General features: G+C 34.0%; 1 protein-coding gene across 1 annotated transcript; it reads right to left on the bottom strand.

Moving 5' to 3' along the window:
- Positions 1-550: 550 nt before the first annotated feature.
- Positions 551-24748, bottom strand: LOC132559772 (uncharacterized). Its single transcript, XM_060224398.1, has 27 exons — positions 24576-24748; positions 23674-23797; positions 22579-22689; positions 22188-22286; positions 20287-20331; positions 18771-18908; positions 18382-18414; positions 17607-17701; positions 17117-17198; positions 14343-14432; positions 13536-13662; positions 11860-11939; positions 10743-10847; positions 9714-9843; positions 8788-8867; positions 8019-8261; positions 6762-6872; positions 6146-6245; positions 5259-5379; positions 4777-4930; positions 4429-4587; positions 3616-3791; positions 2692-2772; positions 1885-1962; positions 1453-1646; positions 1187-1273; positions 551-827 (listed from the first exon to the last, which is right to left on the bottom strand). The coding sequence occupies exons 1-27, from the start codon at positions 24746-24748 to the stop codon at positions 610-612; spliced, it is 3234 nt and encodes a 1077-aa protein (XP_060080381.1). The 3' UTR covers positions 551-609.
- Positions 24749-26008: the final 1260 nt, after the last annotated feature.

Below are 26008 nucleotides of genomic sequence, written 5' to 3'. Positions count from 1 at the left end.
AAACTTGTTAAAAAAGTATTTTATTTGACTGACATACAATCTAAATCTGTGATATTCTCACTATTTCTTTCTTTGGTGACGTCACTGTGCATATGACACCATGACGTTTTGACATCACAATAGAAACAATGACAACCTTTAGCCAGCTCAGCTAGGTCATACTAGGTCATATCACACAAATAATACTGAAAGTTACAAGCTTTTATAACACTGATAACAGCGTACTTATATGACATTATATATATCATGTTTGGCTGTGTATTTATTGAGGTTAATACAAGGTCCTCCAGTGGGCTGAAAACTAGATCAGTACACAACTCTAAATTCACTGCGAGTTATCTTTGTCTAAGAATCCAACATCAGTCCTGAAATGTCTCAGTCAATTTGGATTAGTTGTAATTCAGTGTTTATTTCCAATATCACTGTATCCTCATTCCTTTTGAATTTTTTATTCAGTTTTGAAATTTATCAAACCATAGTATCGCTTGAGAGCATCACAAGCTGTTGTTTATCTCTAAGGAAAACATAGTTCCTGGTCTGTCTTGGAGATTGTCACCAGCTAGAGGTCAAATAAGGAAAACACCAGCAGGAGGTCAGTTTGGGAAATGATCAATTTTTGAAGTAGCCAGTAGAGACTGAAGCTCGGCGGATAGAGGGAAGCTGGCTAGAGAAATGAGAGTTAGAGATCGTGTTGCTGGTAGTGGGTTGGAACGAACGTGTGGACAGTCCTGATCTCATCCTCATATCCTGGAAACTATGAAGTTGGTTGGGTTTCACCTTCTTTGATATAGCCCTGATAAGGTCTCTGGCATGCTTCAGACTGTAAGCTACAAGTATAATTCAGATTGCAGGTCACAATAATTTTATTCACTATAACTGAGGCTGTACCTTGTTATATCTTAAAACAAATAAGTAACAAATCTAACTGAATTACGATTTATTAATGACATAGGCGTAGAAATTAATAAAAGATAATTTATGCAATATAAAATAAAAAGCATGAAATAATCAAACTTCTGACAGATTAGCCGCCTTCCACCCCCTACATCAGTATATTAGTCTAGTAAGTAGGTCCTGGGATTCATTCATTGTGGAGGCATTTACTAGTAAACCAGCAGTTCTAGGTTCAATCCCTAGAATTGAAAAGTAATAACGATGACAGACAATGAGGGGGGCTTTAACTTACCTTTGAGTCTGGCATTGATCTCATCTGTGAAGTATCCACACTCAATCCACTCCTCAAAATCAACGATGTAATCAAATGCTGTCAAACCTGAGAGAACCAAAATACATAGGACACGACTTTTGTATTAAGTACATAATTATAAGCATGTATTTTCAATTTCAAGGTTCATGGTTTGGATTTAAAATCCACCTGTAAAATTGTATTTACGTGGTATCTTTCTGATTTAAATCACTTTCTTTAACTGATCAGTTAGTAGGACGACATACCCTGGCTATTTTTATGTCTGACATTGGCATTCTGCTCTATGAGGACACAAGCAGCAACCTGGTTGTTAGCTTGCGTGGCAAAAAACAATGGCGTGCAGCCATTGTCATCAACTGGGTCCACCTCTGCTCCATGGTCAAGCAACAGCTCAAGGACCTCTGATGATCCAGTCAGGCCAGCAGCATAATGTAGACACCTAACAAGAATATAACAGGTCACAGTGACAATTTTCTGCTGAGATTTCTTATTTCATTGTCTGTTTCTTTCAGTGACTAAAGATAATGTACCAATATATTTCTTTACAATTGTCACTTGACAGGTAACATAAGATACGTGTCACTCTTACCTGTATCTATTTTACAGGTCTCTGATTGCAGACATATCACTTCCATTCAGATAACCATAAGTGTAAAATCTAACAAAGAAATACTTACGTATTTCCTCCAGGATATCGAGGACTCGGGTCTGCTTCATTTTCCAATAGAAACTTCACTGCTTCTTCTCTGTCGTTACTGTGGAGAAAATACACATGTATCACATTTATTCTGTAACATATCCAGGTTTGATTGTTGTGGATGTAGTTGATGTAGATAATGTAACAAGGCAGTAAATGTCTACCCGTCTCTGGGTGATGATATGAGACAGTAAGTATCGACACAGGTCATGTATGATAGGAGGAAACAACACACGCCAAAGATTTCTGGCAGTGAGTAACAAGACAGGTGATGCGTGACCGAGGGTAACAAGACAGGTGATGTGTGACCATGGGTAACAACACAGGTGATGCGTGACAGTGAGTAACAACACAGGTGATGTGTGACCATGGGTAACAACACAGGTGATGCATGACAGTGGGTAACCACACAGGTGATGCATGACAGTGGGTAACAACACAGGTAATGTGTGACAGTGGGTAACAACACATTCAAGTAATGTCTGGCAGTGGTCATAGCATGTTCTGTATTTTCTATTATGATCTATTGCAATAGTATTTTTTACTGAAAATGCAACAGATGTGAGTTGGCTTAATACTAGACACAAACTTATTGCTAAATAGATGGTAGGTTCTAGCGCATACTTTTTTCTCATAAAGACATATATTTATTTATCAAAATCTCAATCTGGAAATCAAAACTACACTTAAGCTTTTCAAAATGAATAACGAGTAAATGAATCACACTGTATCCGATGATAACAATGAGTTTCTAGGTTTCTATGATTTGTAAGGAAACATTACTTACAGTGTGATCTGTTCTGTGATAATTCGTCGTAGTAGGATGTCCTGTTCCCTTTTTTTGAAGTAGAAACCATTGGTAGACAACCTAAGGACAAACAAACAACAATTCTAACATTGCTTCATGCTTTATGGTACCATAGGTATAATTGTACACCGTCATAAGAAACAGTACTGAAATAAAATACCTTTAAGACCTCACCAAGAAAACTGATTTGAAAGAAAGACCCAATGTTGTAAATCATGGTTGGTTATGTGATTAGAAGACTTGTAACATTTGTTTCCTTTTTGTTGCTGATTAATGAAACAAACATTTCCATCTCAATAAGTCTCTAATGAGCTAAAATTAGAATTAGAAATAAGGCTTTTTCTATAGATCAGGAATGAAATGGAAGTTCACACCTGTGCTGAAATTCTTTCATTTGCATACATACGTTTTTGACATGTCACAATTTTCTGGCCCATTACAGTGAACAGTTGCAATAATCAGAGTTAGGAGATGAAAATGAATGACATATTTAACACATAATAGCCAATTCTTAGCAAATATATCCATGTGATAAATTTGTGTATTATCCCATGTAATATAATCTATTGTGTGGTTAGGTTTAGATAATGAAATTATATCACATGTTTGCAGATTACACTGGGACATCACAATGCAGATGTAAGACACAAAGCAGAGAGGACTTTAAGTGTGACATGGATATCTATGTTTTCACCAATATTTATCAAAATAATTGATCATGTGTAAAAAGATCTAATAATACTTCCATTTTATATGTGATATCAGATAACAATCACAAACTTTTCATTTTGCTCACTAAAGTCTCTCTAAAATAAAAACTTGTTAAAGTAAATCACATGAAAAATGTAAACTTATGTATGATCTGATATATAACAGATTAGTAGAGATCTGTAACAAACATACCATTTTGCACATTCTATGAAATCATTGGCAATAGCTAAATGTAACAGACTAGGTGGCTTTTTATCATCCTCTGCAGAGATGGCCTTCGAGATGTTGTTCTCAGTGTCGGCTCGTACCATCAGACGAATCACATCCACACGGCCCTGCATGGCACAACAATGTATGGGGAGAAGGCCCTGAAACATAAATTTAAGTCAAAATTCTGAGTCTTCATCTCTGCATCATTTAATCTTCAACAAAGATATAATTTGACATGTAATCCACTAGCTAGCGTGTGAGATTTTAGGAAATGTACATCTATAAATAAGTACTAAATAATCAGGTATCATTATACAATAGATGTCTGTTTCTATCTTGCATTAAGCTGTGATGTCAACATATTACTTCTTGCTTATTGCATCCTGGTTGGCTTATAACAGGATAATAAAATAATATTGGTTTGTGTTTTTTCTGAAAAGCAACATATATGACTGGGCTAATTCCTGTAACAGTATTAGTAAGAATAAATTATTCCAGCATTTTTGTTTTTACAGACAGCAGACAGAATAAAACAATACAGGAAATAATCACAGTATGTCTTAGTTACCTGGCTATTATTTCAGGAATCAATCACAATGTATATTGATTATGTGGATATTTTTTTCAGAAACAAATCCCAGTGCTGAATTTCAGTAGCAGGAAATTTCTTCACAAACCAATTACTAGAATAATATATCACAGTAACCTGGATATTTCTTTTTTTTATACAAATCACTTTGTGCCTTAATTATTTTGATACTATTTCAAGAACAAACCGCAATATGTCTTACTTACCCTGATATTTCTTCTGGCAAGGTTGGCATTCCTGGCAAGCAGTACTTCTATTGATGCTATTTCTGATGGAGCATTTGTTTCTCCATAACACTTGACATGGAGCGGAGTATTAGCCTCTCCATCCTCAGCATCAACACTGGCCCCTGACTCCAACAACACCTGACAAATCATATAATTCAAAAAATTGTTCATCCTGTATGTTAAAGGATTTGTGACGCCATAAACCTCTCCACATGCATTTTGACATTCCACATTTTTTAAATCAATGTTTATACAACATTAAAATTTTTAATTAAATGTACAAACAAAATGAAATTCTCTAATAATTGTTTACTGTGTTAGACTTACCTCTAAGATGTCTTTGTTTCGGGCTCGGTGGAGAGCAGTAGCACCCTTATAGTCTCGGATGTTTACATCTACTCTCAGCTGCATGAGTTCCTTGACAGCTGCCACGTTACCGTAATAGGCAGCTGTGTGCAATAGGGTGCTTCCGTTGATACACCTGGTGATCCAAATTTATGAATTTATCTAAATATCTGAACATTCAAATAATATTATTATTATGAATCTTTTGTTTATAGGAACCTATACAGGTATAGACTACAGTGATTAGATAACTTCATTATAGATATTGTAATAACACCTGTAACATTGTTTTGAAGAAAAATCTTATTCTCTACAATAGGATGCTGTCCAAGTGTGTAAAAATAAAACATAACTAAAGTTTAATGTTAAAGTTGGCTTACATGATTTTAAGATGTGGGGTTGAACAAACTGTTCCTCACATACAGCAATAAATGCTAAGTGCCATAATATGGCAGAGTACTTACCTACTGCGGAGGCTACAAAACTGTTTCTGTTTGATAGCATGCTTGTGTATGACATCATCTAACAACGCCTTGTCACCTTCCATGATCTTTGGTACAATTTCAGAATAGTGTCCATATAACTCTGTGCAAAAAAAAAAATGTTTTAGCTGTAATACCTCATTCAAGTGGAGTTACTATCAAAAGCATAAAAACAAAATAAATACACTCAATGATTGCTGGAAACTGACATTATAAAACATTGAATTATTGTATCAATGAAATAGGAGGGATGTTGGATGTATACTTCTGAAATTAAGACACCTAACTTTCAAAACCTTACCTCAAGATATGGTGAATTTCATAAAAAATTAAAAAACAAAAGAATTCAATTATTGTCAGGGAATCTTCAATCTTTAATGATTGTTTACTTAATAAAAAGGTGTGAGATGCAGACTAATGAACTTAGCAGGCTTTCAAAATCTTTACCCTAAAAACCTTTAAGTTTTGGAATGGGGCGCAAAGGGTACATTATTAGCTCATGGTTACTTGAAACCATTCAAATAAAAAGGAAACTTTTTTTTTTCTTTGGAAATATTATACTCTACACTTGGAAATATTCTCAGGAATTTGATTTCACTACATTCATAGTCATTAAAGACAGTGTGAAATGTTTTTACAGTGAATCATATCTAAGAGAATAGACATTAGACACCTGTCTATACCAAACACTAATTTATTAACATGCTTTCATGTAAACTGTTACAGACAAAAGTAAATTGCTGATAACCGGTCCTAACTGGGACAGCCCGCAAATATTAGCCCAACAAAGTAAACAATTATAAAGTATTTATCAAAAACTGAACAGGAAACTGATATTGTGGTAGAAACAAAATACATTACAAGCATACCTATCAGGTAGTGTTTGAACTCATCATTTTTTATCATCTCAAATGGAGTCAGATTTTTGACATTCTTGCAATGAACATCACAGCCCCATTCGATCAGCAGCTGTAAAATGGAACAACAATTAGAAATCAGTAGGTATAGAACTAAAGATGAAACTTGTCTGGTGTTATAATGACACTCTTCATTCATTTGTGTAATATAATTTGAAAGATCTCTCAGACAATTTTAAACTCAAGAATTAACCAAGATGACATTGATCATGCTGTGATATCAAAGTTTGGTAAAAGAGAATGTAATGAGAATTTATGATAAGAATTGTAGAATTCTGTCATATGAATAGGTATAAGAGAAAGATAATTTAAATCAAAGATAATGTAAAAACTGATAAGTGATGTTGATATTATCTATTAACTAATTTATAATACCGTTACTAAATTTTTTGTCTAGAACTTTTGTATTGTTATCCTAACAAGTGCCCCCTTTACAACCATTTTTTAGGTGTCTTGGGCAATAATTATGGCAAATATAGTATGGTATGATGATATCAAATCTGATAAAAAAAAAACTAAATAACTCCAAGAACCTTATATAACTATTTTGATCATTAAACAGACTCACATGGCAAATTTTCCTGTGTAATCCCTCGATGGCAGCAAACAGTGGGGTACTCTTATTAGAATTCTTTGAGTCCACATTGGCTCCATTCTCCAGCAGCAGGCACACCATGTCCTGTGTGAATGAAATAAAGAATATAAAGGAATTACATACCAGTACATACATTTGATAGTAATTCTAATAACAAAAAGTTGTCTGCAGTAATATTAGTCTTGTTAACTTTAATGACAATGTAATCAATTGAAGACCTTGTTACCCTATTGTGATGATATGTAAGCTAAATTTGTTGGAGAATTTTCTTTTTCATAAACTTTTTACTATCAACAGGTAGCAGTTCATTGAGGCTTGTAGATAGCGTTTAAACAGACTCTGTCACTTCACCAACAGAGCATGCTTCTTTGGCTCAGTAGGAAGATCTGTGTGACAGGCCATGTTGTTTTACAGAAGCAACCTTGTAATCCCTTAAGTGTAGGAACTAACAGCCTTCAGTAATGACGATTACTTTCACTGTATTTAGTGTTTACATACATTGAAAGTCAGGCGTAACCACAGGTGATATATTTGTGCAGATGGTCTTATAACAGGCAACTTATTTGTAAAAGTTGGGTATTAAAACAGGTGACTTATCTCTGTACAGTGAGATTCAAAACAGGTGACTTATTTGTGGAGGGTAGGTATGATAACAGCTTCCTTCTGTAATTTGTGGAAGGTGAGTATTATAACAGCTTCCTTCTGTAATTTGTGGAGGGTGGGTATTATAACAGCTTCCTTCTGTAATTTGTGGAGGGTGGGTATTATAACAGCTTCCTTCTGTAATTTGTGGAGGGTGGGTATTATATCAGCTTCCTTCTGTAATTTGTGGAGGGTGGGTATTATATCAGCTTCCTTCTGTAATTTGTGGAGGGTGGGTATTATAATAGCTTACTTCTGTAATTTGTGGAGGGTGGGTATTATAATAGCTTACTTCTGTAATTTGTTGAGGGTGGGTATCATAACAGGTGATATATTTGTGGAGGGTGGATATCATAATAGGTGATATATTTGTGGAGGGTGGGTATCATAACAGGTGATATATTTGTGGAGGGTGGGTATCATAATAGGTGATATATTTGTGGAGGGTGGGTATCATAATAGGTGATATATTTGTGGAGGGTTTTTGATTTTATAACAAGTGACTGCTCACTATATTTCCAGAGGTTGAGTAAAATATCAGCTGGCTGTATACATGGAGGTTGAAGGGTGAGTTTAGCCTTTACTTACAAATAGACCATTCCTACAGGCCCAATGAAGAGCAGTGTTCCCAGTTTTTGGTTCTTTAGCATTGATGAAGGATGGATTACTTTGGAAGAATACAATCATCTTTTGAACAGTCTCAAACTCATTCTCTCGAGCTGACTTGATGAAGAGTCTCTGCCAGGTGGTGGTGTTACCAGGGAAGACCTGATACAGGAACACAGTGCCTGCCTTCAGGAGCTTGTTCCGACTCTGGGATTCAACAAAGATCTGTAAGGGAAATAACAGGGGTATGGAATGGTGTTCTCTGGTCTGTATTTATCACTGGTCTCTGGTAATTGTCTGACATTGGTAGGTGGATGGGGCTGCTCATACTCAAAAGCACACCAGATACAATCAATCTGTTTATAAAGGTCAAAAGGTCACAAAGAAAAGTATGCTTTACAGACAAATGTCTTTATATAGATATTCAATTAATTTGACTTGTACTAAAATGGCCTTAACACAGGTATTCATTATATATATATACAAGTCTTCTTTACGATAGGTTCAACTACATTCGTGTATGCTGAATACCCTGTAAAAGATAAATTTTTCACCAATACCAACTGATTTCACATGTAACATATTGAATGAACAGTTGTACACTGATCAGGTATTATATTCTACACAGCGAGTTGTATAGTACTTAAGTTCAAAGGGAGAACATTCAAAATCTGTTACACTGATAAACGATTCACGACAGTAGTAATATAAATTTCTGTTTCTACACCAACAAGATGTACAATTTTAGTACCTCAATCTCTGGGTAATTATCAGGGTAAAGTTCCACTACACCAGCATCAGCTACCTTTAAAATTTCTCTGACAGTCGGCCCTGAAAGTAACAAAAAACAACATTAAGGAACATCAAGGTCACCTACTCCATGCCATTGATACCACAAATGTTCAAACAAATATCTTAACATTTAGAACATTATTTCTAAATGACAAGACTACTGAATGCCTTTGTGTAGTAATTTGCATTGAAAAAGTTTTTTTAAAGCACTCGGAGTATAAGCAATTAAAAATCAAACTTTTATCTTGGAATTAATGCATACTCAATATAAATACACCTTCTTCATGTAACTAACATACACCTACTGCTTGTATAATACAACAGATTGTTTTCATACAATTTATTCGGGATGCACAGGTATACCTAATGCTCTATATGGCATACTGATTAAGCTGAACAATGAACAGATTGTCATACTTGAAGCCTTAGAATAAATACAATAAAGTATAATAATTGTTTATACAGGATTAAGTCCACATCCACAGTATCTAAATTACTGATTTAATCTATCTGTCTATAATTGCGATCAGCTAGGAAAAACATTTTTGCTTTGTGACAGAAAAAATCTGCAAACATGCAGAAATCTAATCTATTTTAAATGGTTGTAGATACTTTCAACAAAATTACATACACTTATTATGAATCTGGGTTAAATAAATTTTGATGCTATCCATCTATATGCCTATATGTACAATATATCGTGGGACACTGCAGACAAGTATTCAATCATTAGAGGTCGTGAAACTTTAACTGACACAGAATACACAAATTTGTTTCCCTTAAATCCTATTCCAGAACACCCTGGGAATATATCACACAGATGACCTGAAAAATTTATTGGAAAGAAAATAATTTTAATTATTGATAATCTTGATGTATAGTAACCTCGGGAACGTCCAGTACTGAAATCGTCAATGAAGTCCCCAGTTTCTTTGGCTCTCAGGACAACTTTCCTTCCATCACCCAAAACTTCCTTATTGCTTGCTAAGTAAAATCCTGAGCCATTTGTGAGTGTCTGAAAAACAAAAACAACATTTATCAATGTTTGGTACATCAAAGGCAATTTCTATGAGGAATCTGACATCTCTCAATAGATTTTCTGTTTTACACCAACAAGCGGCCCAGGGGCTTAAAAGTCACCAGAGGAAATAAAAAACTGAAACAATTGGAATGAATGTGTGGTACAGAGAAGAGAAAATGAGAAATGCTATTTGTACAGGAACAGAATAGTTTTACCTTAAGACCCTTCCATACACGAAGAGTATTTGATTCTACCATAAAGAAGATTTTTGAAATTTTGGTCAATTTTAGTCTTTTTGGCCTCATCCATCAGCTCCTGGGGGTTAGCCAGAGTCATTATGAGCATAACATCAAACTGTCATCAGATGCTAATAAATCTAACTAAGTCTGATCTATTTCTAAAAGAAATCAAACAAATGTAATTTTCCTGTATAAATAATAGTCTATTTACTCCCTCCCTTACATTATTGGTTAATCTTTGGCCATGGAAGGTTTCTACCAAGATTCAATGAAATCGGTTCAGGGGTTTTCCAGAAGTCAAAAATGTAAAAAAAATTATAGACGGACGACTCAAAACGGTAGACAAATGGGTATTGTCATAGGTAACAATTAGACTTTGTCTCAGGTGTGCTAGAAGGTTATGGCGATCAAACTTTTTGTGAGGTGCTGCGTTCAATCTATTCCTCTCTTTTTACCACACATACAAACACATACACTTACCCATCAATGTTTTACATACAGTTATATCATACAAGAAGATATCAAACATTTTTTTATGCAAATCCAATACAGCTCATATATGTGAAAGCTGTATGAATTTCAGTATACAGTTTATGTACAAACACTAATCACACAGGTAAAGATTTGTATCAGTTGGTATTTCATCATACTAACCAGGTTGATAACACATGATAGACACATGTCATTCACTGTGATGTTGCGTGGGGCAGTTATCATGTCAAACCGACTCTTCATCTTCTCTCTGATTTGTCTCCTCACCTACAGAGAGAATTCAGTTACATAACAACAGGGCCTACACAGAGAATTCAGTCACATAACAACAGGACCTACACAGAGAATTCAGTCACATAACAACAGGGCCTACACAGAAAATTCAGTTTCATGATAACATGATCTACACAGAACCTTCACAGAGAGTTCAGTCACATAACAACAGGACCTACACAGCATATTCAGTGTCATGATAACATGATCTACACAGAGAATTCAGTCACATAACAACCAGATGTACAAAGAGAATTTATTCACCTAACAAAAGATAAAAAATTCATGACAGCACATCATAATACTTTGTTTTGTTTACCAAAAAGTGGTAAAATTCATTGGAAATAAAATCTCTATAGTTATTATTTTGTTCAAGAGTTAAATGTCAAATAATATCACGCAGTGCTTTCTGCTTGTGAAATGAAGTCACTAGAAGATTGATCCTTGTTCAACTTCATATTTGATAGAGATTCATGAGTGAATTATATAGTTAAAACAAGCAGCTTTCGGTAGTACACCACAGTAGGGATAGAGGCTTTCAGTAGTACACCACAGTAGGGATAGAGGCTTTCAGTAGTACACCACAGTAGGGATAGAGGCTTTCGGTAGTACACCACAGTAGGGATAGTGGCTTTCGGTAGTACACCACAGTAGGGATAGAGGCTTTCGGTAGTACACCACAGTAGGGATAGAGGCTTTCGGTAGTACACCACAGTAGGGATAGAGGCTTTCGGTAGTACACCACAGTAGGGATAGAGGCTTTCGGTAGTACACCACAGTAGGGATAGAGGCTTTCGGTAGTATACCACAGTAGGGATAGAGGCTTTCGGTAGTATACCACAGTAGGGATAGAGGCTTCTGGTAGTACACCACAGTAGGGATAGAGGCTTTCGGTAGTACACCACAGTAGGGATAGAGGCTTTCGGTAGTACACCACAGTAGGGATAGAGAATTATTTATCATTCAGTGTGTCTTCAATCTCTGTATAACAGAGGAATATACATACCTCATTCTGTACAAATTCCACATGGTTTAACCACTTCTTACAGTAGGGAATATCAAAACGGCTATTGAACTTCTCCAGAGCTGTGAAAAATATATAGTGTTAGAAATTATAGTCTTTGATAAAGATAATTAATTTAAGTAAAGGTAAAAATATCCCTTTACTGAAGATTTTCCAGTAACCATAACCTGTTAATAAAAACATCATAGAATATGTCTGTCGGACGTGAATGTTCCTGGTTCCATGTACATATCCAGTAGCAATGCTTGATGAAAGTGCAAAAGGTGTTAAATAGGAATTAGACCCTTTAATTTTGTAAAATGACCACCTTGATAAGGTGTAGGACTTGATGTTATGATACTCATTGGTATACATGAACCAAATCTGTTGAGAGATTCTCAAGATATGATAATGATTCTGAATGAGATGTGATAGACATGGGGTACACCATTGCCAATCCTAATAAAATGGCTGGCGTAAAGCATAGAATTCATAATTAAATTTTAATTGAGTGTGTATTCCTTTGAAAAAGACAAATACTGAGCAACAATGACAAAATGACCATGCACAACTTATTGGACATTGATCAATAAATTTCATAACAATGAAAAACTTTTGAAAAGTCAAAAAGGATATTGCAACTTTCGGTAGTACACCACAGTAGGGATAGAGGCTTTCAGTAGTACACCACAGTAGGGATAGAGGCTTTCAGTAGTACACCACAGTAGGGATAGAGGCTTTCGGTAGTACACCACAGTAGGGATAGTGGCTTTCGGTAGTACACCACAGTAGGGATAGAGGCTTTCGGTAGTACACCACACATATCCAGTAGCAATGCTTGATGAAAGTGCAAAAGGTGTTAAATAGGAATTAGACCCTTTAATTTTGTAAAATGACCACCTTGATAAGGTGTAGGACTTGATGTTATGATACTCATTGGTATACATGAACCAAATCTGTTGAGAGATTCTCAAGATATGATAATGATTCTGAATGAGATGTGATAGACATGGGGTACACCATTGCCAATCCTAATAAAATGGCTGGCGTAAAGCATAGAATTCATAATTAAATTTTAATTGAGTGTGTATTCCTTTGAAAAAGACAAATACTGAGCAACAATGACAAAATGACCATGCACAACTTATTGGACATTGATCAATAAATTTCATAACAATGAAAAACTTTTGAAAAGTCAAAAAGGATATTGCAACTCTCTACAAATGTCAAAAATATAACTACTTTCTAAATCTGAAAAAGAGACAGAAGCAATCTGCAATAGCTGCAAACAGCTGTAAGATTTTTAGTTATTGGTCTTATTCTTCAAATCAGCCTCTAAACTTAACATGTGCAACAAATGAAATAAAGAGACCTGCTGTAGCTTTAAGAATATCTACCTTGTTTGTGAAATAAAGAGACCTGCTGTAGCTTTAAGAATATCTACCTTGTTTGTGAAATAAAGAGACCTGCTGTAGCTTTAAGAATATCTACCTTGTTTGTGAAATAAAGAGTCCTGCTGTAGCTTTAAGAATATCTACCTTGTTTGTGAAATAAAGAGACCTGCTGTAGCTTTAAGAATATCTACCTTGTTTGTGAAATAAAGAGTCCTGCTGTAGCTTTAAGAATATCTACCTTGTTTGTGAAATAAAGAGACCTGCTGTAGCTGTAAGAATACCTACCTTGTTTGTGTTGTTCTATCTCAGTCTTCACCTCCTTCCTACGCTGGAGTTCCTGCATGTTTGATACAATAGCTGGGAACTTACTAATCTCATGATTACACTCCCTGATCAACATGCTGATGTAATCCTGGATAAAACAAGAAATGTTCTCAGTCAATTTGTATCTTCTTCTATCAGCTACAGCTCATTCACCAGCAAATACATGTACCCCTATCAGTTACTGCTAAGTCTCCATCAAATACATGTACTCCTATCAGTTACTGCTAAGTCACCATCAAATACATGTACCCCTATCAGTTACTGATATGTCACCATCAAATACATGTACTCCTATCAGTTACTGCTCAGTCATCATTAAATACATGTACCCCTATCAGTTACTGCTAAGTCACCATCAAATACATGTACCCCTATCAGTTACTGCTCAGTCATCATTAAATACATGTACCCCTATCAGTTACTGCTAAGTCATACTCAAATACATGTACCTGTATCTGTTAGTGCTAAGTCACAATCAAATACATGTTCCCAAGTTATCTCCCTTATAAGAACCATTTCTCCTGATATGTTAGTGATATCTTGGTGTACATTCAAATGTTTAAGCTGAATCAATCTGTTAATTTGATTAACAATGCATACATTTTAACACCTTGATAAACATTTACCGGTTTATTTGATGGAGATTACAAGATACTGATCATGCTCATCACTGAACCCCCTCCAAAATATTTAATAATTAATTCAGAACCTAATGTAAGGCTCTCAAGATATGACCATGATTCATAACAGGACACGATGCATACTTACTACACGGCTAACAGCAGCCTTACATTGGCGGTATTTGTATGCCATCATCAGGAAAAAACAGAAATAAGCACACACTGCTGTTGGATCAGCCTAGAAACATGGCCATCATATAAATATAATTAAAAGCAAATAAGAAGTTAATTGGACTAATGATATTATAGCTTGTCCTTCTGCCAGGTGAAACAATTAATACCTCTTTATAAGGTCATAAAGTTGATACATATGTTTTGTCTTGTGATAAGACATATCTTAATACTGCTAATTAATGTATAAATCATTGATGCAACAATTCTGTCAATTATCCACTTAAAAGATTACTAGAAAATGATGAAATAGAGATAGATACAAAAAGATAAAATAAAGATAACTAGAAAATAATGAAATAAAGATAACTAGGAAATGATGAAATAAAGATAACTAGGAAATAATGAAATAAAGATAACTAGGAATTGGTGAAATAAAGATAACTAGGAATTGGTGAAATAAAGATAACTAGGAATTGGTGAAATAAAGATAACTAGGAAATAATGAAATAAAGATAACTAGGAATTGGTGAAATAAAGATAACTAGGAAATGATGAAATAAAGATAACTAGGAAATGATGAAATAAAGATAACTAGGAATTGGTGAAATAAAGATTACTAGGAATTGGTGAAATAAAGATAACTAGGAATTGGTGAAATACAGACTACTAGGAATTGGTGAAATAAAGACAACTAGGAATTGGTGAAATAAAGATAACTAGGAAATAATGAAATAAAGATAACTAGGAATTGGTGAAATAAAGATAACTAGGAATTGGTGAAATAAAGATTACTAGGAATTGGTGAAATAAAGATAACTAGGAAATAATGAAATAAAGATAACTAGGAATTGGTGAAATAAAGATAACTAGGAAATGATGAAATAAAGATAACTAGGAATTGGTGAAATAAAGATTACTAGGAATTGGTGAAATAAAGATAACTAGGAATTGGTGAAATAAAGACAACTAGGAATTGGTGAAATAAAGATAACTAGGAATTGGTGAAATAAAGATTACTAGGAATTGGTGAAATAAAGATAACTAGGAATTGGTGAAATAAAGACTACTAGGAATTGGTGAAATAAAGACAACTAGGAATTGGTGAAATAAAGATAACTAGGAAATAATGAAATAAAGATAACTAGGAATTGGTGAAATAAAGATAACTAGGAATTGGTGAAATAAAGATAACTAGGAATTGGTGAAATAAAGATAACTAGGAAATCATGAAATAAAGATAACTAGGAATTGGTGAAATAAAGATAACTAGGAAATGATGAAATAAAGATAACTAGGAATTGGTGAAATAAAGATTACTAGGAATTGGTGAAATAAAGATAACTAGGAATTGGTGAAATAAAGATTACTAGGAATTGGTGAAATAAAGACAACTAGGAATTGGTGAAATAAAGATAACTAGGAAATAATGAAATAAAGATAACTAGGAATTGGTGAAATAAAGATAACTAGGAATTGGTGAAATAAAGATAACTAGGAAATAATCAAATAAAGATAACTCGTTGGTGAAATAAAGATAACTAGGAAATGATGAAATAAAGATAACTAGGAATTGGTGAAATAAAGATCACTAGGAATTGGTGAAATAAAGATAACTAGGAATTGGTGAAATAAAGACAACTAGGAATTGGTGAAATAAAGATAACTAGGAATTCATGAAATAAAGATTACTAGGAATTGGTGAAATAAAGACAACTAGGAAATGATAAAATAAATGATAACTAGGAATTCATGAAATAAAGATTACTAGGAATTAATGAAATAAAGATAACTAGGAAATGATGAATAGAGATAGATACAAAAAGATGAAATAAAGATAACTAGAAAATAATGAAATAAAGATAACTAGGAATTGGTGAAATAAAGATAACTAGGAATTGATGAAATAAAGATTACTAGGAATCGGTGAAATAAAGACAACTAGGAAATGATAAAATAAATGATAACTAGGAATTCATGAAATAAAGATTACTAGGAAATGATGAAATAAAGATAAATATGAATTGGTGAAATAAAGAAAACAAGGAAATGATGAAATAAATGATAACTAAAGACAACTAGGAAATGATAAAATAAAGATAACTAGGAATAGATGAAATATAGATAACTAAGAATTGATGAAATAAATGATATCCAGAAAATGATGAAATAAATATAAGTAGGAAATGATAAAATAAAGATAACTAGGAAATAAGGAAATAAAGATAATTAGAAAATGATGAATGATTATTAATATTATTACATTCTTAACAGCCCGTCAACACATATAAGGTTATTAGGGCCATCAACCGGTGAAAGACACTGCGATCCAAAAGGAAGTAATATCAAACAAACTTAAAGGTTAAAGACTAATACTAAAAGTCTGAAAAGGTTACAATAACACAAAAGATTAAGATAGTGAGTCATATCCTATAATATAGACCAAAACCTTTCAGATAATCTAGAATTTTAAAAATCTGAACAGTTTCAAATCAAGTAAACAGAAGATCAATGCAGTCCGATAAAAGTTGTTTCACCGTGAATGGCTCATTACATCCTATGCACCGACGATTATCTTTGCCTTTCAACATATATGAATGTGTAAGGTAAAGAAAATGATGATTATACATGATTACTAGAAAATGATGAAATAAAGATAACTAGTAAATAATAAGATAAACATAACTAGGAAATTATGAAATAAACATTACATGGCATTCATTTCAATATCAAGGAACTCTATTTCAATACCTCAACTAAGTCCTCAGAATCAAATGGTGTTTCTGCATAAAACATTTTTTCTGCAGTACGCAGTGCAAGGTTTATGGTCCATCTACAAACAGCATGCAACAACATGTAATATAGTGCAGTATACAACAGCCAGGAAAATATTTCATACCATACAATTTTGTTATTGAGAATGTGGTGATACAGAAACAGTGCTGCAAAGTTAGATGTATAACCAAGTACCAATAAGCTGTTTACAATCTTTAAGTGAACTGAGTGATACAGATATAAATATTCAATTCATATATGTGACATGAAAATTGATCAAAAGCTAAATATCCAAGTATTCTTTGCAAAAATGGTAACTGAGTAAGCACAAGAAATTTATTTACAATTTCAAGATACAAAGTATGTACTCTTGATAAGCAGATATTGCACGAGAAGGGAGGAAGTCATGAAGTATGAATAGGGTTGTATATTTTGGACACTTGATACTGTTTGATATTTTCTTTACCTGTCATTGAGGAGGAGGTCAGTGGTAAATGTGTTGGGTACAAAAGAATTGACAAGGGCACATAACACTCTACTGTCGACAAAGTCATCAATTGTCTGAAATAGAAACAGATTACAAACCCTCTTCGTACTCAGTTCACATTTTAATAAATATGATGTATAAAGTAAACTGTGTACCATATTTACCTGTAATACTATCTGTTTTGACACATCTCTGAAGATGTCCTACTGACATAGCTCATGTTATCTAGCATTACCCAATCAAATAAATTCACCAAATAAACAGCATGCAATTATTGAAAATACATACAACATTAAGGTGAGATCATACCATTTTCTGTTATAAGTACCACGGATATCCAAGTTATGTGTATCTTCCTACAAATATCCAGTTTATAAAAATCTTTAAAAAATACATAACACTGAACAAATAAGGTGTCTACCACATGCCATATTACATTTTGTAACAGGAAAGTAGTGAACCAAAAGATATGATGGTATTTTTTTTCTCTCACTACATACATGATAAATTTGTTTTTTAATTCAATCACTGTCAAATTGATGAAAACCTGACAAAAAATATACTACCAGTTAAAGTATAATAACAGAGCTCTCTATAAAATATCTATGGTAATTTTTTGTTACAAAACATTCCTTTATTATTCCTGCTTATTACTTTCATTACAGCTTGATCTGCCATGATTTTCTGTATACATTCTTTTTGTAAATGTGATATCATCACTTCAAGCACTGTTCCCTGAACTGAGATAACTTACATGACAACTCAGATTTCTTCCATCTCTCGTCGTCTGAAACAAATCAATCCAACATTGTGACAAAAACACCTTGTTATGTAATAATTAGCATGTGTTAATGCTTAATATTCTATTGATTCCTACAAATCAAAATTTACGTATTTCTGTAATCCAGCAAATGGGTTTTTTATAAAATAGTATCACAATGATACCAAGGTGAAAGATGTCCCTTAATATAATACAGTATAAACTTCTCTGCAAAAGGTATTTTTAAAAGATCTCCCAAAACATTTGGCATATTGTGAAAAACAATTGTTCTATCAATTTCAAGATGGAGACTATCATTTTGAAAGGAATGTCATCACTCCAGGTTGCATTCCTTAAAGTCCTGTTGTGGCTGGTGTATTTACCTTGAGTTGGTAGTTAACCATTTCCAAGATACATTCATCAGGACTAGGGTAGTTGCCAATTTCCCTTTTCTTCTTTTTGAAATTTTTTACCCATTCAGCATTAGGGTATTTAACCCAGTCATCCATAACATCATCTGCCTGGAGAAAGGAAATAAAAATATCACACGTTGTCCAATTTATTTGTCACATCTGTTCTATAAAAAACAATAGAAATTACACACCTGTCTATAAAAAATCATACACCTGTTCCATGAAAAATTACACACCTGTCTACAAAATCATTACACACCTGGTAAAATACTGTATAAAAATCATTAAAAAACAGCGATCAATTATCAGACATTATATGCTGAATTTCTTAGTGCAAAAGGACATGCCCTTCATTATTATTATTATTGAATGTTATTAGCATTAGGTAATATTTGGTTTATATTCGTAATCAAAATGTAATTAAGTTGGTAATACCATGGTACACTATCATAAAATTGACTTACAGTGTACTTCACTATCAAAGTAATTGTTGATCAGTAAAAAAGTCACCGTTGCTATAATCTATACAACTAACCATCACTACACAAACAACTCAATTATGCTAATTTATGATAAACCACAAAATATTAGATAGTTCACTTAATGAAATAATCTACATGACAATTACACTCCAACTGAAAAGTTAATTTATACATAGTTATGCATGCCAGAAATTAAAGTATTTATAAGAAAGTAAAGGTGTAGATATTTTCTCTGCTAAGGAAATTGTGCAAGGTTAAGCAAATTTGTTAAACACAATTTAAAAACTGACATCAAAGTTACTAATCAAAATGATATTAAAAACTTGCAAAACTTGACAAGTTTTTTATCTTTTGTCTACATATATATATGTACTGCTGTCATACCTGTCATGTTTAATGTGTCACATATTGAGCGTCTAACATAATAATTCCTGTTTGGTGTCTATGATTAACTTTGAAGTTTAACCTCATGATCTAAAGACTACCTCCTGTCAGGTAAATATGTAATAAAGTAACCAATTAACTAATCTTGTTAAACCACAATAATTGTTAGTCCATTAAATCAGCGATTTACTCAACAGTTCCATTTGTTAGAAAGAAACACACAGAAATACCAATCCCCATTGTGTTAATGATAAAATACATTGCAGTTTCTTTAATAAGCCCCAAACACTACAATCCCAGCAAAACATTGTGTCAAACACAACCAAGATATTCCCCATACCAAGTAGAAATCAGATTCTATAGAAAAGAAAGGTACATGTTTCTTTAATGTCATCAACAGCAAATTAGGAAACGCCTATAGCCCATTCAGAAATTATCTTAAATCACAGGTATATGTTCAAAGTTTCAGATTTAAAAGAATGATATCACCACATTAGGAAATTAAGAGAAAATTAATCTGATACAATAAAAGTCAACAGGTGACCATTTCAGAAGTGTACAGACTATGAAATACCACATTCCCAGAGTGACAGAAAACAAGGTCATTAAGTGTAACAAACCATTATTGGTGATGGTGAACTCAGATCAATTGAGTCTAAAGTACCCTACACAGGAATATAAGTTAAACATTTCTATACATGTATAATAAATGTCAAAATTATAACAATAAGCATCATCTAAATATAGCTTTTCACATGAACATCAATCAGCAGGATTTTTAAAGGTAGTAGGATTTATTCCACATTCAGAACCACCCTGTCACAACCTGTTACTCTCTGTCACATCCTATCACACCGTTACGTCCTGTCACACCATTTACCCCTGTCACAACCTGTTACTCTCTGTTACATCCTATCACACCGTTACGTCTTGTCACACCATTACCCCCTGTCACAACCTGTTACTCTCTGTTACATCCTATCAAACCGTTACGCCCTGTCACACCTTGTCTCAATCTATCACATCTTGTCACACCCTGTTACTCTCTGTTACATCCTTTCACACCGTTACGCCCTGTCACACCTTGTCTCAATCTATCACATCTTGTCACACCCTGTTACTCTCTGTTACATCCTATCGCACTGTTATGTCCTGTCACACCCTGTTACTCTCTGTTACATCCTCTCACACTGTTACGCCCTGTCACACCTTGTCTCAATCTATCACATCTTGTCACACCCTGTTACTCTCTGTTACATCCTATCACATGTTACATCCTGTCACACCATTACACCCTGTCACACCCTGTCTCAATCTATCACATCTTGTCACACCCTTTACTTCTTTTCACACCCTCTTACAGCCTGTCACACTATTGCTCCTGTCACATATTGTCTCAATTATCCCACTCTGTTACAACCTGTCACATTATTACCCCTGTCACATATCATCTCAATCTATCACACCCTGTCACAACCATTACTTCTTTTCACACACTCGTACAGCCTGTCACACTATTGCTCCTGTCACATATTGTCTCAATTATCCCACTCTGTTACAACCTGTCACATTATTACCCCTGTCACATATCATCTCAATCTATCACACCCTGTCACAACCATTACTTCTTTTCACACACTCGTACACCCTGTCACACTATAACCCCTGTCACATATTGTCCCAATCTATCATTTCATGTTACAATCTGTCACATCCTGTATTCTCTACCACATCTTTTGATCACGTCTCTGTCACACCTCATTGTCAAACATCTCCATGTCATCGCTTACTCACACCACTCATAGGGCTAATTCCCTGCACAACAACTCTTGAAAATTACATGATAGGTGTTTTATATAGGAAATCATTTGTTTTGTTATAGCCTTTTTTAACAAAGGAAGTTAATTCATTTTGTAGATACGTTACAACAGAACTATTGTGTGATCAAAATATGATTAGGGTATTTTTATATCATGTTGACTGACAAATACTTTTAATCATTCATTATGAAATTCATAATTTCTGTGTAACAGTGTGGACAAGTTGCTTCAATTTGTATAACTAGAAGAAATACATGTTACTAGACATGTTTATGACAATATGAGATAGTTAATCAATCTTAGTCATGTAAATTCGTATAATTCATATATACCTCCCAGTTTAAGGAAGTGACTAAGTTTATCAGCAATTCTGGATCAACTAGCAATATTACCATGGTAATTATTACTGGTCATCCAATGTACCAGAATCTATCAATAAACTAGGTGGTCAGTACAGTGTATAACATAACATAAAGGACAATACAAAAAAAGTACTACAGTTAGAAATCATATTACATGTCAAGAAAAATTTGCATTATTATTTAGAACTAAACCTGTAACAAAAATGTGAATTAAACCTTCAACAAATATGGGGATACTTTCATTCCTATGTTTGACATTGGATGACTGTATGGAGCAGTATTATGAATATTTTTGGTAGAAAATGATAGAAAGAAAATGATAGGAAAGTGAATGCTTACACTGTCATCTCCTGCAGCAGATCCAGATCCAAAGCCTGACAGTAAGGATTTCTTAGGCTTCTTGCTTTTCTTCTTTTTAGGGGGTGGGTCTGGAGTCCACTTAATAAAACAAACAGATCATAATTGTATATTAAAATTTTTTATCAATGAGTCATCATTTTATGAACCTGTAAAACTTTTTACATCATTACATAATTAATCTGACCACTGGCAGGTTAATACAGAGGCACAGTAAACATAGCTGACAGGTTGTGTGTAAATTTCACAACTGGAGGTTGAACTTATTCACAAGTGAAAGAGACAATTTATCTGTTTACTGGTGATGTGGCAGTATAGTCATGATATGATGTCACAAATTTCAACACATCGCAGGACTGTTTGACTCTCTTACTTTGAATGGAATCTGTGTGAGGACATCCATGTCTACATGTTGTAGGTATTCAGCCCTCTCCCACACAAACCATATATCATGGCTGATCAATCTCCACAGCAGATCAAACACCTGCCAACAATTAATACACAATAATATGCAACAGATACAAACTCAGTGTATTGATGAAATACATAGGAAGTGTTCCAGTCTAATCTTAAGTCTAAAAGAATAAAACATGGGGAAAATATCAAATTCAATTCATTACATATTAACCAAATGGATGGAGGAATTATTTTGATTTTAGAATAGAAATATTTCTGTAGCATGTATACCTAGCATAAACAAGAGAGGAGAAATAGGATTTAAAATAATTTGCTATATCTCCCTAACAAGGGCCCCACCCCTATGGCCTCAGGAGACCAAGATCCACAGTTTATACAAAAATGATTTCCCTTCACCTAAGAATGCTTCAGACCATTTGGAAAAATTAAAATCATTCCTACAGAATTTTAAGAATTTCCTCCATTTCCGCTATTTGGGCCCACCCCTCCTGCCTTAGGGGGCCCTTGAGACTCGCAATTTATACAACATTGACTGACCTTCTTTCAACAATGCTTCAAACCAAATATGAGCAAAATCCAATAATTCCTACAGAAGTGGGATTTTAAAGAATTCCCACTATTTCCCCATTGGGCCCCATCTCTGCTGCCCCAAGGGTCTAAGACCCACCGTTTATATAAATTATTCCCCCTTTTTGGGCCTGCCCCTCAGACCCATACGGGCCAAAACCCACCATTTATACTAACTTAGTTCCCCGTTCCCTAAGAATGCTTCCAACTAAATTTGGTCAAAATCCTCTCAGTTGTTTATGACTTGAAGCGATTTTTAGTAAAAAAAAAAAACAATCTTAGATAATTATAAATAATGCTATGACACCTTTGATATTTGACACTAAAATCTCATGAAAATTGTGGGAATATGGTTGGAAATTGTGATATATAATGAACATAATACTGTTGACAAATCAACAGAGATAAACAAGATTATACCACAATGTATTCACAATATGGCTTCTGAAGACTGCTTTTATTATCAAACAAACTTAAGACATACATGGTCTGCACTCCTCATAGCAAATAGTCTAGAGTCAACAACAACATCGTCTGGTAGAACTTGGCATGTCTTCAGTTCATCCACTACCCACTCTACCCGTGTCTGTTTCTGCTGCTGGGAAAGGCTGCAATTAGATCAGCTCAACTTGTTAATAGGAAAACACTTGTCAAAAATACTAATTCTAACATTACTGATGTATCGACATGTATAAATGTTAAATATTAACAAAGATTTAAAGTGTTAACACCTATAAATGTTCAATACTAACAGGAGATTTAATTTGTCAACACCTATATATGTTCAATACTAACAGGTGATTTAATGTATCAACGCCTATATATGTTCAATACTATTAGGAGATTTGATGTATCAACACCTATACCTATTCAATACTAACAGGAGATTTAATGTGTCAATACCTATATATGTATGTTCAATATTAACAGAAGATTTCATGTGTCAACACCTATACATGTTCAATACTAACAGGAGATTTGATGTATCAACACCTATACATATTCAATACTAACAGGAGATTTAATGTGTCAATACCTATATATGTTCAATACTAACAGGAGATTTGATGTATCAACATCTATACATGCTCAATACTAACAGGAGATTTGATGTATCAACACCTATATATGTTAATACTAACAGGAGATTTGATGTATCAACACCTATACATGCTCAATATTAACAGGAGATTTGATGTATCAACACCTGTACATGGTCAATACTAACAGGAGATTTGATGTATCAACACCTGTACATGGTCAATACTAACAGGAGATTTGATGTATCAACACCTGTACATGGTCAATACTAACAGGAGATTTCTATGATGAATACAACTAGCATACATGAGAATGAAATTTAGAAAGAATAAAAATCAATCTTACTCATCAAAGCTCTCCAGTCGTTTTATGTCTCGACCAGTGATGCTTTCCAGAAGGAACTTCATGTGAGTTCCTGTGAGTAGATCCATTAGAGCATTGTTTAGTAGGTGGTCATATGGCATCAGCCGCAGATTTACCCAGGCAGTGTAGCCATTGATCTTGGTCCTCATCGACATGCTTACTGATTATGGTAAACAGATCTTGCTGATAATCCTTTCCCTACTTGATGAGATTTTTCTTCAAAGATCAACACAGTGTGCTAAGGGGAAAAAACAGAAAAATATACATGTTTCATCAATTATCATAAATTGTCATGATTTTTGTTATGTCAGACATTACCATGTTGATGATGTAAACAAACCTTTCATCTCTGGTCATGATTTAAAGTATGGAATATTAGAAAAGTACCATACTGTAGAAAATTCTTACCTAATACATCACAACCTTTTTCCTAGCTAGTCTACTGTAAAATTTTCTTACCAGGTACATCACAAACCTTTTTCCTGACTAGTCTATTAGTTACAAGATTTAATCCTTACTTTTAATTTACTGACTAACTGCGTCTTGGAAAAATTTGGCATTGACAATATCAATCAGTTTCTCATGACCTCAAAAAATGAACTAATCCAGAAAAATCTATCATAATGAGCATTTATTTCAAAGATAACACTCTTATCTGATTATAAACCCCATGCTACATAATAAGTTCAAACACATTTATTGCCATTCAGTAGACTACCAAGTAGCATTACTTTATTGTCCATCCCTTCTTTGACTTGAAGTAAAAGGTAATGTGTTAAATTTCCACCCAGCAAAGCATAACCTGAGTGGCAGTAAAATCATAATAAGGCTAGTGAAATCATTTTCAGAATTTACCCACCAGAGGTTTCTTTTTCTGTGAGAGAACAGATTCTTTACCTCTCATATTGTTATTACTGATAAAGCATGACCTTGTTGTTTTATATCTGTCATATATTTTGGTAGGGTAGAGCTTTTCTTCAGCATATGCTTCCTGTTGTATAGATGCTACTAAGCAATAGCTGTCTATTTGTTTACAAAGCAATGTCACTGCTGTAGGGCATTTATCGGTTTGTTGTACCCTACAAGACAGAGAGGATTTGTTGTGACGGCTGGCAATTCCATGCTGAAGAAAAGCTATATGACCACAATTTGAAATTAACGAAAGTTCTAGCTGGCAACTGCCTTCTCTGAACCTACTGTGTGCACACATGGTGTGTGTGTGGCAGCAGCATACGTGTCGGGAGCATGTGTGTCGGAGGTGTAGAGACATTGGACAGCTCCCTTATTACACACACAAAAGGCTTTATACTTCTACTAAGTAGTTACCTACTTCAACTAAACAAAGGTTATGTCATGTTTGAGAGAGACAAAATGCATACTATGAATAGACGGTAACAGAATTAATATTGATGGGC

Source organism: Ylistrum balloti, unplaced genomic scaffold (assembly GCF_031769215.1).
Source record: "Ylistrum balloti isolate Yb309-2 unplaced genomic scaffold, AGI_CSIRO_Ybal_v1 Utg370964, whole genome shotgun sequence".
In the NCBI taxonomy this organism is placed as follows: Eukaryota; Metazoa; Mollusca; class Bivalvia; order Pectinida; family Pectinidae; genus Ylistrum; species Ylistrum balloti.
This window is presented reverse-complemented; position numbering and strand designations above follow the sequence as displayed.

Coding starts and splice junctions, on each gene's coding strand:
- LOC132559772 (XM_060224398.1), bottom strand. CDS start 24,748: ATGTCGATGAGGACCAAGATCAATGGCTACACTGCCTGGGTAAATCTG. Junction 17,702..18,381: donor GAAGAAATCTGAGTTGTCAT/GTAAGTTATCTC, acceptor TTTCTATTTCAG/ACAATTGATGACTTTGTCGA. Junction 828..1,186: donor GATCAATGCCAGACTCAAAG/GTAAGTTAAAGC, acceptor TTATACTTGTAG/CTTACAGTCTGAAGCATGCC.